The following is a 16,347-nucleotide window of genomic DNA, read 5'->3' on the forward strand; positions in this document are numbered from 1 at the left end:
TGACATGTTTTAATTTTATAAAGATTGATTATAAGTATGTGATCCGATACTTGTGTACTTTTTCTTAAACAAAACGTTAAAAAAATTTGTGTAAGTATAAACTCGTTTCCGTTATCAGATATTTATTTTAATAATTCATTGTTCAGGGAGAAAAAATGTAAAGGATTAGCCAGAGCTATCCAGGAAGTGATTGTAAATCTTTATTTATTTATGTGTAAAAAATATATTTTGATAAACAAAAAATAATGCTTTCTGATACTTCCCGTGGAAGGCTAATTAATATATTTCTTAGTTTAATTCTATTTAAAATTATCTTATATGGATCGTTAAAAATATAATGGATTATTTTGAGTTATTTTTGGTTTGTAGGAAGCAAGATGAGATTGTGAGTAGTGAAAAACAAAAAATTGTTTTACTTGTTTTATATAACTTCTAGTTATATTTAAGTCAACACTAATGTCTCACATGAATCTCACTATCTGCTTATTACTAAATCAAACAAATAAAAAAATTTAATTCTATATTTCATTATACTGAACACAAAATCTTCACCATCTGCATACGATAGGTTTTGTTAACATTATTTTCTAGGAAGTAAGGATTAAGATGTTTTCTTGCTTCGTTGCTACAGATTTTTTGATTTAACATTGTATGTGAACGATAAATCTCATATAATTTCGAAATCTGTGTTCAAAATAACTGACTATTCTCAACTAATTAGATATATACTTTCATTAACAGAAATGTTGAGAAAGTATAAAGAACATTTATGCCTATCAATTTTCAGCAAGCAACGCGGGTGTTTAATGAAAACAAAACTGAATAACTAAGATAAAGTACTATTGTCTTAGATGTTTCAATACGTGACATTTGTTTCCCCTTCTTGGTTTTGGAGATAGATTTATGAAATATACGAAGTTTGAACACACTGGGGGAAAAAGCTGTGACAACATAAAACCAATCAGGATTGTAGTAAAAGGAATTTGTTTTCATTTTCTATCCAGATATTATCGTAGAGAAGGTGTGCCTTGATGCAAAAAAAAAAAAGTCATTAATGAAAACATTTATACAGTGTAACATAAAAAACCATGGGACATGCCTAGGAAGTGAGAATTGACGTGGTTTACAATTTTGAACTAGGCACTTGATCAACCCTTTGTCCTCATATAGAAACTCACTATCATGACTTTCAGCGTTAAATTATGTCATTGGGAAGATACATTGCAAAGAAATAGTTTTATGATAGGTAGTAAAATAGCAATTGGTTATGCTGATGCTTTGATATTGCTAAATTTAAATTTATAAACCATTAAATTAAAAATAACCTGTGAATAACTGATGAATTGCAGTTAAAAGTCTTAGAACATAATAGATTTATAATAGTAAGATGTTTATGGAAATCTACGTTCATATAACAGGAAATACGTTTTAATACTTATTTACAATTAGAGAAAGGCTCTGTTTTATTTTCAAATTTCAACAGTTATGAAAAAGAAAAAGCTAAAAATTTTCATTAAAAATGGTAATCCGAAACTGTTAAAATTGGTGAATAATATAGCAGTATATGTTTTGAACCGAGCGAGGAATACTTTTAACAAAGAAAGGGTGATAAGCGGCAGTTGTGTGATATACGCACCGTACTGCATTATTTCAACTTCGTGTAACTTGAACGTAAATATTCACAAGTTTTAAATGTCGATCTCAAAACCGAGGCACACATTTAAAAATCAAAAGTGCACTAGGTCTCAATGGAAACTACTTCATCTATTTATTCTGACTCTCTCCAATTTTAATCGGGCCTGCTAAAACTGATCGCTCACGAATATTCTTATCATAATTGAAATACTTGTAGTTTGACAGGACTTAAATGAACAGTTTTTAAAATAGCTTTGAGGCCCCGATAGGTGAGCTATTTGGGACGAAATTCCCAGTGTGCTTTGTTTTGACGGCAGTGGGTTCGAACCCTATCTGGGTCAGACAAAATTTATTTCACGACGTTCCCGAGAAATGAACCTTGCATTAGGGATGGGATATCGAAAGCAAAATATCGATATTGATATAGGTTTGCAATATCGATATCAATATTATATCAGAACTAAAATATCGATATCGAAAATTTAATGAATTAAAGTAATAATAATTATAAAATGATAAGATAGCATGTCATACGAAAACTTATTTTATGTCATACCTAATCAAAATATATAAGAAACTCTTAATAACGATGAAGCGAAGCAACTATATCATAAACATAACAAATATAAACTAAAATATAATTGTTTAAATTGTAGAGAACTGTATAGAAAATATAAAAATGGAATATCGATATTTTATTTTGATAATTACATATTTATTTCAATTATTTGTATTGTTGAGATATCGATAAAGAATATTAGTAACAATATTCCGATATTATTTTATCAAAATATCGATATTTTATATAAATTGACTATATTAAATAGAACTTTTAAAATAGGAATATCGATATTTTATTTTGATAATTACATATTTATTTCATTTACTTAAATTACATATTTATAATTGAGTTGCTTGCCTACCTTCTACGCCACAACCCCTGATGAAGACCTGAAACTCAGGTCGAAACGTCGGCATAAAATAAATAAATATGGTTTTGTTTATTAATGTTGTTCTTTGCTGACCGCACCCCCCGACAAACTTCTCCAAACATATTTATTTCAATTATTTGAATTGTTGAAATATCGATAAAGAATATTAGCAACAATATTCTGATATTAGTTTAGAGAAATATCGATATTTTGTTTAAGAAGAAGAGAAAATTGTATAGAAAATTAAAAATGGAATATCGATATGTTATTCTGATAATTACATATTTATTTCGAAATATTGATATTTTGTTTAAAATGACTAGAAAAATTAAAAATGGAATATCGATATTTTTTTTGATAATTACATATTTATTTCGATATTTTGTATTGTTGTAATATCGATATGGAATATTAGAAATAATATTCCGTTATTATTTATGGAATATCGATATTTTATTTGATTATTACATATTTATTTCGATATTTTGTATTGTTGTAATATCAATATAGAATATTAGCAACAATATCCCGATATTATTTTATCGAAATATCGATATTTTGTTTAAAAAGAGAAGAAAATTGAAAAATAGAATATCGATATTTTATTTTGATAATTACATATTTATTTCGATATTTGTATTATTGTAATATCAATATCGAAAATTAGTAACAATATTCCGATATTATATTATTGATATATCAATATTTTGTTTTAACCGACAAGAAAATTGAAAGAAATTTTAATATAGGAATATCGATATTTTATTTTGATAATTAGATATTTATTTAGTTATTGTTCATTATTATAATATAGACATCGAAAATTGGGAACAATATTCCCATATTAATTTATCGAAATATCAATATTTTGTTAAAAAAGGAGAGAAAATTAAAAAATGGAATATCGTTATTTTAATTTGATAATTACATATTTATTTCGAAATTTGAATTATTGTAATACCGATATGGAATATTATCAACAATATTCTGATATTTTTTTATAGAAATATTGTTATTTTTAGTTAATTTTCTAGTATTTTTAACAAAATATAGATATTTCAATAAAGTAATATCGGAATATTGTTGCTTATATTCTATATCGATATTACAACAATACAAAATATCGAAAGGAACATGTAATTATCAAAATAAAATATCGATATTCTATTTTTCAATTTTCTTGTCTTTTTAAACACAATATCGATATTTCGATAAAATTATATCGGAATATATTTGCAAATATTCGATATCGATATTACCAACGATGGAAAACATTAAAATATTATTGATATACCTTTGCGTAACATAAGTCTCTTAAATAACGTAAAGATATTAAAAAATGTCTATATTTATATTTGATTTCATATTTAAAATATCAAAATTTGTTATATCGATATTTCGATAAAGTAATATCGGGATATTACCCTCTAACCTTCGAAATCGATATTAATAACAATGTCAAATACCGATATGGATATTAAATTATAGAAACAATACGGAATTTTCGTTTTGAAATGTTATATAAAATATTCTTAATATTCTATTACATAATATCGATATTTCGATAAAATAATATCAAATATCTTTGCTAAACTTTAATATCGATATTAATAAGAATGTCAAATATCAATATGGATATTTAATTTTAGAAAGAAAACACTGATATTTCTGTTTAAACATTTCTAGTCTTTTTAAAAAATATCGATATTTCGATAAATTAATATCGAAATATCTGTGCTAAATTTCAATATCATTATTAATAAAAATGTCAAATATCGAAATGGGTATTCAATTACCGAAACAATATATCGATATTTCTTTTTAAACATTCCCATTTTTTTTAAACAAAATATCGATATTTCGATAAAATAATACCGGAATATTGCTGCTAAACTTCAATATCGATATTTAATTACAGAAACAAAATATTGATATTTCTTTGTAAAGATTTCCAGTCTTTTTAAACAAAATATAGATATTTCAATAAAATAATATCGAAATATTGTTGCTAACCTTAGATATCGATATTAATGTCAAATATGGATATGGATATTAAATTATAGTAACAATATATGGAATTTTCGTTTTGAAATGTTTTATAAAATATTTTTAATATTCTATTACAAAATATCGATATTTCGATAAAATAATATTGAAGTATTTTTACTAACCTTAATATCGATATTAATAAAAATTACAAATATCGATAATTACATGTTTATATTAAGATATTTAATAACAGAAACAAAACATCGATGTTTCTTTTTAAACATTCCTAGTCTGTTAAAATAAAATATCGATATTCCGATAAAATGATATCGGAATATTGTTGCTAACCTTAGAAATCGACATTAATAACAATATATCGATATGTATATTTAATTATTGAAACAAAATATCGATTTCTCAATAAGGTAATATTAAAAATTATTGCTGATTATAGATCGAATGGACTAATAAAACTAACTCGAATATTTCTTTTATTTACATCTATATTTTTCAGGTGACCTTTTTTTTTTTACAAACCGATAATCCGATATTATCGGAGGACAATATCAATATACATAATCAATATTATCGGTTACTTAATATCGATATCAAAATATCGGATATCGGAGACCAACTATCAAAATTTCGATAATATGGATATTATCGATATCGATATCCCATCCCTACCTCTCATTCCTATTCTGAGGATGAGTAGGTCCGCAGTGGAGGACATGAGCCATTGAAAAAAAAATAATAGAATAATTTAAAAACTAAAATCAAGAGGGGAAAAAAACAAAACAATACCTAATAGCTAAAATGTAAATAAATAATAAAAAAAAATGTTTGGAGGATACGTCGTTATGCAGCGCACTGTAGCAGTCCAATATATTTAGACAGTACTTCTAAATTTATCTTTCTTAGGACTGCATTTATTATCCATCATTAACTTAGTTGATATTGTTGTTATTCAAAGATATATTACCAATAATCAGAATTCTTAAAATTATGAAATATGCTAAATAAATTGACGACTCTTATTTTTTTTTTTTTAAAGGTTATATAATATCAGGTTATGATTAAATATAAATTACATAATTCCATAAATACAAACAGTAAAACTTAAATTAAACATTACTTCACATTACAACACTTTCTAACCGCAGACAGTGATATTTATTTTTTCCCATAAAACAATCAAAAATAATGATGGAAGAAATCCTTGATGGTTGAGGGTAAACCCAGAAAGATAATTTTTTTTTACGTTACGTTCCGGAATTGAAGAATACTCATAAATGAAGAACAACTCTTGAAACTGTGATCACTCCTCTATATGACAGCCGTCGGATTTTTTTATAACATACTCTTTGCTGTCATTTTTCTTAAGTGGTCTAATTGTATACGCAATGTAAAAAAAATAATAAATAATTCGATGATTCCCGCTTGTTCACGACACGGTATAGAAAATACGGAAGTCATACCAAATATTTATTTCGTGATCCCACTTCATGTACTCTCCTGAGTAAAAAAAACCCCGTCAAAACAATTACATTGAAAATTGTGTCTTTTGTCCTGATGTCGAGCTACGGAGTTGAGGTCTCCTTTACTCAAAATGCTTCGTCGTTTTTTTTTTAAACTTCAGAAAAATATAGTGATTACTTCTGAGTCAATAGAAATGCAAAGAATTCAGAAATGAAAATAAGGACTATTATCGCTTCCTTACCCTACTTGAGAGTTATGAAATAACGTTTTTGCTTATTGGGGCTATCAATTAATGCATGAAACTTTTCATTAATTGATAGATCCAAATTGCTTAAAAAGTTTCGTAAGCTTACAAAAAAAAAAATTAAATAATTAATTTGTATAACACAAGCCATATCATGGATTCTTTCCTTGGGATTTCGTCACAATTATTATTTTAGTTTTGGAAACAACTTTAAATTGAAATACAATATTGAACCATTGTATATGTGTTTTATATAAAATTAAAGAAAACATGTCTTTGAAACGATTTTTCAAACGTTTATGAATTCATTATCGTAGAGGAAGTAATTCAAAAACCCAACAACATTGAAGCAGTTTGGCATGCAGATCTGAATGTTTCGTCTACATCCAAAAAGTTGAATAGCACTACTAGATAAATAGGGATCAATGAATTCGTTAAGCGGAATAAAAACTGCATTGTGCACAGTGCTGCAATTTCATGTTGGTTTTGTTTCGCTAACTTTTATTAATTATATGCAGTAGGCCGCTTGTGGCCGAGGGAGCTAATGCGCTAACCTAATCAACCTCGAATGCTGCCGAAGAATCAGCAGACAGCTCTGTGTGTCTCATGGCTCCTTCAAATCAAGTACCCAACAGAGAGGGAAAAACCTTTTATTAGAAATGAATGGAATATGGTCCGGGTGCGGTAAAAAAAACTCAAATAGTAGATAATTATACTATTTTATTGTGCCAACGTTTCGCCGCGCGTTGCAGAGCTTCGTCAGGGCAAAAACAAAGTGTTTTTGACTGCCGTCAAAACAGCCCTGACGAAGCCCTGCAACGTGGGGCGAAACGTTGGCTCAATAAAATCGTATAATTATCTACTATTTGAGTTTTTTTTTCCGCACCCGGACCATATTCCATTCATCTATACACACGGTCAATCAATAATCTTCCTTTATTAGAAATGTTATGCTGCCCTAACTTCATTGGGTTGTCTCATACACAGCATACATATGACTAGTAAAGATCATTTTTTTTTTAATCCTGTTAATTTAAATAATTACAGCATAAAATCTTGCTAATTGTCAGATTATGAAAATGTTTGAATTATGTTTTAAAGTTATACCAGATTTTTTTTTATTTATCATTATTTCCCTTGCACATTTTAATTTATTTTATTATAGCTTTTTATTGTTCTTTAGTTTTTCAATTCTCTATTTTTTCCATCAAATATATAACAAAAAAAAAATTAAGTCAAAATTATATAAACATACTAATCAGAGTAAAAAAAAATTATTTAAACACACTTTAATTCATAGAGTAGGGTTCTTCCGAAGGTATCGATTCTTGAGGTAGCATGGAAGATAGTAAAATGTATTTTTAAAAAATTAATGAATCTTTTTTTTTTTTATCATAGTTATAAGTTTTTGTTTTATTAATAATTTAGGGAAATTATACACATTCAAAGCCTCAAATGGAATTAAATAAAGCATAAGTAAAAACTAATTATGTGTCGGGACATGTTGGTATTTCTGAAAAGGTTATGTATAGTACAAGAGCTGGAAAGAAAAAAAGACAGTTATTTCACCCCAATTTTTGATTACTTTAATGAAAACTAGGTATAATTACTAGTCAAAACTGATGAGTCTGCCAAGTATAGGTTGGGGGAATAAAAAATGGCGGCTGTTTCAAAACCTTAATTTTTCATTTGGAGCTCTATATCTCAAAAATTACCAACAACACTAGAGAATCTAAAAGAATGTTATTAGTAGTGGAGAGTAAATTTTCTGAAATATGAGCCCTAATAGAGCTATTTACGTCCAATAGTTCTCGAGATACAGCTTTTTAAAAAGCAACATTTCTTAAAAATCTACTGAAAGATTAGTAGTTAGTTAATTTATTTTGAGAAATTTATATCTCAGGAACTATGTGACGTATAAATGTCTCTAAGCACTCAAATTAAAGCTAGTTTAACGTACTATAAAGTAGTTGACCTTTACCTTTGTAAGAATAGTAGTTTTCATGATATTTCCTAAAATAAATTGATTTATAGTTGTTCAGACAATAAGTTTGAGTTTTGAAAAACTTTATTTCAGAAATCATAGGACGTACAGATGTCTTTCAGCACTCAAATTAATGCTAGTTAAATTTACTATAAAATAATTTATACTGTTTATCTTCGTAGGAGTATCAGTTTTTATGGTATTCGCATATGAGTATAAATTTGGCCACATAGTTCCTGAGAAATAGATTTTTCAAAATAAATTCACTAACTACTGATCTTTCAGTACGTTCTGTACAACCTTTTTATGAAATATTGCTTTTTAAAAAGCTATATCTCAACAACTATTGAACGTAGCTCTATTAGGGCTTACAGTTTAGCAAATTTACTCTACTTAAAATGATGTTATCTTAGATTTTCTATTGCTGGTAGTATTAAAGATATAGAGCTCCGATTGATAAATTAATTATTTTTAACTTTTTTTAAAAATCCGCCATTTTTTATTCCCCCTACGTATACTTGGCAGACTCATCAACTTTGAATAGTAATTATATATAGTTTTTCATTATAGTAATCAAAAATATGGGTGAAATAACTGATTTTTTCTCCTCTTGGGCTCTTGTACTATTAGTACCGCAACGGGTCACGTACAGACGGACCAGAAAATAGCGTACAGATCATCAGCGCCAAGATTACCTATGATCTCTGGTATACAAGTGCGCATAAAATAATTAGTGTAAAGAAATTATCACATTTCATCACTATTATCCGGTTAGTGAAATTTTCATTACGGCGAAAATGCTCGCACATTTTCATTGTACAAAGTAAATAAAATAATTATCCTTCTATTATAAGAATCTAGAAGACATACAATTTAGTTCATTCTAAATTTTTTTAAATAGTTTTTAACACGTTAATAATTAAAGACTGACGAGCAAGTCCTGAATAACTACTCGGAATTATGTACTAACATTCTATTAAATTCGATTAACTAATTATTTAAATAAATATCTGACACTAGGAGTGCACACTAAAGCTGTTTTAAGTTTTGTTTTTTTTCTTGTAAGAAATAAACACCACGTAAATATCAGTTGACGTATGCACGATCAATCTTTACCAAATCATCACACCGACAGGCCATTGACAACAAATCAGATAAGGAAACCTCAGTATAAATACAGGGAGTGAATAAGTGAAATACATACAGTCCTCAGTAACAGTAACAGTTGCAGAGACACCAATTAGGAAAGGTAATGCCTTTAAGTAACTTAGGTAGAACCCCGCCGACGTGGGATTCGCCTTATCCGACCTCAACAGATTGGGAAATTTTAATCCAAATTTTAAATTTTAGTTACGTAATTACAGATATATTTAGGAAGATAAAATTTTAACAATTTTTTTTTCAATTTTAATTTAAAGTAAGTGTCAGATCAGCTCTTTTATTTTATTTTTTTTTAAAAAGCACACGTTTGAATACCATAAGCCTAAAAATCGGTTTAGTCCCAAATATAAGATTGAATGAAATATGAAATTATAAATAAATTATAAAATTCAAACTACCGAACGTCAGATTTCTTAAATTATTTTTATTTACAATGTTTTATGTATGTACAATCAAAACTCACTAACCATAACATAATACCAATATTAATCTTTTTAATGAGCGAATCCCATACATTGCTTTTAACGATCAGCCTTTAAAATCGGAAGATGCCCAAAACTTCGATTCTCGAACGTTGTTTTTTTAACAATACCAAAAACATTGATTCCCGAAAGTTTTTTATGCCAAGATTTACATTCACTCCAGAATGATTTATAAATCTAAACTAGTAATACATAAAAATATTGAAAAACAAGACCATAATAAAGAGTAAACTTTTTTTTAAAGTAACATATAATTTAGTAATGTATCATTTAATAAGGTAAATTTACTATTAAAATTTTTTATACAATTACACTGTTTTCTGTTCAACCATAAATCACTAATCTTAACATAATACCAGTATTATTCTTTTTAATAAGCAAATCCATAAAAGTTTTTTAAACCATTTCTGAAATCAGCCTTAAAAATCAAGGCATGTCATAATTTCAATTCTCAAAAGCTTTTATATACCATGTTTTACGATTAAGTGCCTCAATTATAAAAATAAAATACCAAATAACCTAAAATATTGCAGTAAATAATAATTTTATATATTTTCAGTTTCAAGATGAAGTTAACATTTGTACTTTGTTTCACATTGACCCTGGCGCTGTCGGCGCTTTCCTTACCTTTTGATCAAAGTGAGGACGAAGAATGGAACGCTTACAAGGTAACCTGTCGGGGTGGCAAACGCTTATTAATATGGCTTTATTACTATAATAAATAGAATATTTTCCAAATCATTACCTAAACTTTATCTGTTTAATTAGATCAAATATGGAAAAAGCTACGCTACGAAGGAAGAGGACCAGTTGAGGAAGAATATTTATTTTGATAATAAGCACCGTATAGCAAAACATAATGATTTGCACGCCAACGGAATCAAGACTTACAAACTAGGAGTTAATAAATTCGCCGATATGGTTAGCATTAAGTATTTATTTAACATTACCATTATCATTATACCGTCAATATCCTTATGACTGGCAATTGTTTTATTGTTTTTAGACGGCCACAGAGTTCAGTAAGTTCATGAAAGGTTATAAAGGAGAGAAAAAACAGGCCGGAGAACTTTACGTTCCCCCAGCGAACGAGAACTTGCCGAGCAGTGTAGATTGGAGGCAGAAAGGCGCAGTCACAGGTATCAAAAATCAAGGGCAGTGTGGATCCTGCTGGGCGTTCTCTAGTGTGAGTCATTACATTATTTTTTTAACTCAGATACTTCCAGAATAAATTGCATTTAAAACTGTATAAAAATATCCGTTTCGTTGTTACCCACAGACTGGTTCCATCGAAGGTCAACATTTCTTGAAAACTGGCAAACTCGTATCTCTCAGTGAACAGAACTTGATGGACTGCTCCACATCAGAAGGAAACGAATCCTGTAACGGTGGCTTGATGGATTATGCTTTCGAATATGTTAAGAAAAATAACGGTATCGACACTGAAGCATCCTATCCATACAAAGGCGAGGTATTTATTGAATTCTTTTACTGGAGCTTATTTATTATTATTTTGCTGTTATATAGCAAATTAAACTTTTGATTTTCCAGGACAGCTCAACGTGCAAATATAAGAAGGCAAATATTGGAGCCACCATCACTGGATACAAAGATGTCCAGAGTGGTAGTGAGTCAGCTCTGCAATCAGCAGTAGCCAACGTTGGACCTATATCTGTGGCCATCGACGCAAGCTCATTTGATTTCCAGCTTTATGATTCAGGCAAGTATATTATTATATTACATAAAATGGGTGAACGATTATACATGCCACCGTCATATCACAAAAATACTTAAGAAAGTAATTTAAAGACATTATATACCAATGTATTCTAAACCATTTTATTCTATTGCAACTTTCTACAGGAATCTACTACGAGGAGGACTGCAGCTCTTCAGAACTGGACCATGGTGTCCTTGCAGTCGGTTACGGTTCCGAAAACGGCAAAGACTACTGGCTGGTGAAGAACTCCTGGGGTGAGGATTGGGGTATCAGTGGCTACATCAAGATGATAAGGAACAAGAATAACAACTGTGGCATTGCTACCCAGGCTAGCTACCCACTGGTCTAATAGAATCCTAATATTTGTGCAATAAAATTGATTTATATGTTATATATATATTTTTTAATTTATCCAATCCTACCTTACATATGCATATATATGAATAAATTTTTATTGTTAATTATACTTATATAAGCTTCGTATAATGTTATTGAAATTTCAACTTACTATTTTTCAAACATTATATTACATCATTGAACAAACAACACACCACATTATAAACAATGGCAGTACATTTTACGATGCCATAACATAATTAAATGATTATTGAATGGTTAATGCTAAACATGATAGAACATTATTATTGGAAACCTTTACAAACATATCTCAGCTCCATTAGCAATAAACACCTTTATTATTCCATCAAATTGATGAATTCTAAAGTGTTAAGTTTGCTCATTTACCACCCTTAAAAAAAAATAATACAAAAACAAAAATAAGAGCGGTAGGTTATGAAAACGGATAGCTATTTACCTATAGAGTAGATACTAATTAATCGATCTATTTTTATTGTTTAACAAGAAACCGTTATCATTAGTGTAGTTGTAGGTAATTTGTAATTAGCTACGTGCACTGTATAGTGCAAATTTCGATGCGGATCGCGCATCACACATCTTTACTTACTCTAACTTTTTATGCAATTAGTCTTGTATATCACAAAACAGATATTTCTTTATCATACAGTATGACGATATGTTTCGTATATAGGTAAGTAAAAGAAAAATCTCTTTACTGTCATAAAACCACGAAAACTCGAAAAAGTCTTCTTCTCCTTTAATTAATCATCAAATTCTATATTTGATACTTCTGCGATGAACACTCCGTAATTCCTTTTGAACAGACCGGCTTCCATGCTCGCCTCAGCACAGAGCATCATCTAATGAAACTCTAGACTGAGGTAAATACCACCTTCAACCGTAATGAGGCAACGGCCATGATATCCATCGACTGCACAAAAGCATTCGACTCCGTGTCTCACGGCATTCTATGTCGTAAGCTCGTGGACCAAGAGTGCCCGGAACTCTACAGTGTGATCGCCTCATTTCTTAACAGCAGGACCGTCGCTGTTGTGAAGAACACTCAACATCTATCCCTCTGACTTGCGGAGTGCCTCAAGGAGCAGTCCTTTCGCGTCTTGTTTTCAATTTATACTGCTGATGTTGTTGGCAAGAACTACAAGAAGGCAACGGTCGCCGCTTACGCTGACGATATTGCCATCAACAGCAGCAGTATGAACGCCAAGACAGCTCTACATCAGGTTGAAGCAGTATGCTCTGAGAATGTTCAAAAGCTGGGCTAGTTGAACATCTCAATCAATGCAGCCAAAACGGATTGTGTTGTCGCGCACACAGCGCACAAGAGATCAAGACTGCCGAAGAGACTCTCCATAAGACTCTCCATGTGAGCTCACCTTCCAACTCTATCGTATATTTGGGCGTAAAGCTAGACCGTCATCTTAAGCTTTCCGCCCATTTATATTAGAAGGCGAGGACAGTAAGACGAAAGACATATCTTCTCAACCACCTCTTCACTTCTCCGGCTCTCTCATTGAGATTGAAGCTGCAGATATACAACAGTATTCTGAGACCAGCTCTACTATATGGGGCACCATTATTTACCCACATATCAGATGGAACCCAGCGCCTTCTTCAAACTTTTCAGGATTCCAGGAGGAAGAGGCCACTGGAGCTGCATCAATTGTTCGAGTTGCCCACTATACCAGAGTTCATTAAGCGACGACACATCAAATTTTTCGATTCACTTCAGTACTGTACGAATCCGTTATTCAACACGTTAACACCTGACCCCCCCTCCGGTGCGTTGGCAACATACTACGTAAGGTCACGTAGTATTAGGATTAAGTTTTTATTAGAGTTAGGTTTGTTAAATTCAGAAATAATGTGTGCCCCAACACATTATACACTTCTATAAATACTGACAACAAAAATAATACACTCCAAAGGACTCCTTAGAATGTAGATGTTCTACAGTAAAAGGAGAAAGTTCATAGTTTATAAATACACCATTAAAATTTTGTAGGGGTTTTGGAAAAAAAAAAAATCTGTTTACTGTCATAAAACCACGAAAACGTCTTCTTCTCCTTTAATTAATCATAAAATTCTATATTTATCTATTCTTTATTACTAATAATAATAATGAAAGATGTTATTTAAATATGAAAATGAAAGGTAATTTGGCCTTCGGCATTTAACCCTTAACTAGTAAAAAAGAATACTATCGAGTTTGAAGGGGAAATGATAGTGTTATCCAGTTTGAGCGACTTCGGGAGAGTCGATCGCTTGTACTATTGCTGAGGGAACACTACGCAGACTGTCTTAGCTGGGTTCATGGTGATGTTTAAATTACCCAGGCGTTGAACAATCTCTTTGCAGACCGCTCCGGCTCGCCCTAGGGCATGTTTGGGGTTCATACGGCTGCTGTAGATGGCGATGTCGTCGGCATAGGCGGCGACCGTAGCTAGTTTGTAAATTTGCACCAACTGCATCAGCGGTATAAATTGAAAATAGCACTGGCGATAGAACCGCTCCCTGTGGAACTCCACACGTCAATGGGATGGAACGGGAAATCTCGTCTCGATTTGACGATCATGGCTGTAGCATGATTCCTATTTCAACTGGAGTTCACCTCATTTTGTAGCTTTATCAGATGGTGTTCTGTGCTCAAGCTAGCCTGAAAACCAGTTTGCTCATAAGGGATAACGGAGTGTTCATCACAGAATTCCCGAAGGTAATTCAAGATGATCTTTTCGTATACCTTAGCGAGATGTGGTAGGAGACTTATAGGCCTGTAATGGTCGGCATCAAATCCTGTCTTCTTCGGCTTGAGGAGTGGAAACAGGATGGCATGTTTCCATATCTCGGGGAAGTATCTCAGCCTCAAGCACGAATTGTACAGGTTGGTGAGCTGAGCGATTCCCTTCCGTGGTAATTGTTTTAGCAGGACGGTCTGTATTCCATCGTGACCAGGGGCCCGGTTGCCATGAGATCGTCTCAAGATGGCCTTTAGTCGTCTAGGTGAAACAAACATATAGTTGTTCTCACGGGCCATGGTTGGAATTGAGAGCAATATCCCAGTGCGCGCCTCAATATCCCGCTGGTAGTGCTCAGTCAGTGACTCGGCTTGCTCAGTGGGGGTCATGAGGTGGACCCTGTCATGAAGTCGAACGGCCGAGGTCTTCTTGGTTGCCGCCTTAGTGAGTTTCTAGAATTTCCTGTAGTCGTCGTGCGTAGCTCTTAAGCGATCATGCCAGACCGCAGTCTTCCACTGGCGCAGAAGATTCCTGATCTGGGTGGTGATTGTGTTGAGAGCCTTCTTGACTGCTGGGTCCCTGGAGCGGTTATGACGGTTTTTCAGGTTCCGCCTGCTGACAATGAGTGCCATGATGTGGGGTGGGGGTTTCTGAAGGTGGGGAGGTCTAGGGTGGTAGGTGGGGATGGCTTGGCGCGCAGACTCCATGACAGCTGACGTGAAGTGGCCGATGTAGTTGTCCACTTCCTCCACAGAGCGCAGCTTAGGTACATCTTTCAGCCTATGGCAAACCTCCTCTTTGAACCGGCTCCAGTCGGCCTCCTGATAGTTGAACTTTTCAGTCGTAGGCTCAGAGCTGCTCCCGTGCACTTCATAGATCACCGGGCGGTGATCGGAAGAGGTGAAATCAGACACGGAGCAACCCGTGATACGATGTGGCTGCCTACTCAACGGGAGGTCTATTGTCAATTGGAAGCCTGTCCCAAAATGGCGGAAAGTATGAGTTCCTGGGTGAACTACCGTGAAGGCTAGGTGTCTTCCCGCTAGGTTCGCTGAGGTATTATGCCATAGAGTTTGTCTGGCGTTGAAATCTCCCACCAGCCAATGGTTCGTCCTTGCTCCACAGGTGTCTAAGAGCTGCCGCAGTTCTAGTACTGACCCTCTAGGACGCCGGTACACTCCCGTGATGTAAGTGGGTTCGTGCATCAGCACTTGAACGGTGAGATGACTGATCCGCCCATCTCGGATGGTCAGAGGTGGCGGGATCTCCTTCCAGCGGATGCCATGGCGCACCGCTATGAGACCACCACCGTGTGGGTCGTGGGGGTCATCGGTGGCTACGTGATAGCCCCTAATAAATGGCGGTCGTCCCTGTATTCTGGTGTCGGTGAGGACAGCTACTGTCGGTTCAGTGAGCGCTAGGAGTGCCTCCACTTCCTCTAGTTTAGGTGCAATGCCACAGCAATTATAATTGAGGACCAAAAATGAATTCATGGCGATTTTTGTCCTCTGATTTCTTTAATGATATCAGACACGAATGCCTGCATGTCTTTCATGAGTCGGGAACATAGTTCACTGAATATCTGATTCATTTGGGTCATCAAGTTCATCA

At 32.5% G+C, this 16,347-nt stretch overlaps 1 protein-coding gene across 1 annotated transcript; it reads left to right on the forward strand.

Annotated features, from left to right (window-relative positions):
• Positions 1-9,413: 9,413 nt before the first annotated feature.
• Positions 9,414-12,019, forward strand: LOC106679110 (procathepsin L). Its single transcript, XM_014418065.1, has 7 exons — positions 9,414-9,512; positions 10,466-10,574; positions 10,675-10,827; positions 10,913-11,092; positions 11,186-11,377; positions 11,458-11,626; positions 11,770-12,019. The coding sequence occupies exons 2-7, from the start codon at positions 10,473-10,475 to the stop codon at positions 11,973-11,975; spliced, it is 1,002 nt and encodes a 333-aa protein (XP_014273551.1). The 5' UTR covers positions 9,414-9,512; positions 10,466-10,472; the 3' UTR covers positions 11,976-12,019.
• The last annotated feature ends 4,328 nt before the right edge of the window (positions 12,020-16,347 follow it).

This window comes from Halyomorpha halys, unplaced genomic scaffold, assembly GCF_000696795.3.
Source record: "Halyomorpha halys isolate HHAL.00 unplaced genomic scaffold, Hhal_1.1 Scaffold177.1, whole genome shotgun sequence".
NCBI classification, from domain to species: Eukaryota; Metazoa; Arthropoda; class Insecta; order Hemiptera; family Pentatomidae; genus Halyomorpha; species Halyomorpha halys.

Coding starts and splice junctions, on each gene's coding strand:
- LOC106679110 (XM_014418065.1), top strand. CDS start 10,473: ATGAAGTTAACATTTGTACTTTGTTTCACATTGACCCTGGCGCTGTCG. Junction 10,828..10,912: donor TTAATAAATTCGCCGATATG/GTTAGCATTAAG, acceptor TATTGTTTTTAG/ACGGCCACAGAGTTCAGTAA. Junction 11,627..11,769: donor TTTCCAGCTTTATGATTCAG/GCAAGTATATTA, acceptor AACTTTCTACAG/GAATCTACTACGAGGAGGAC.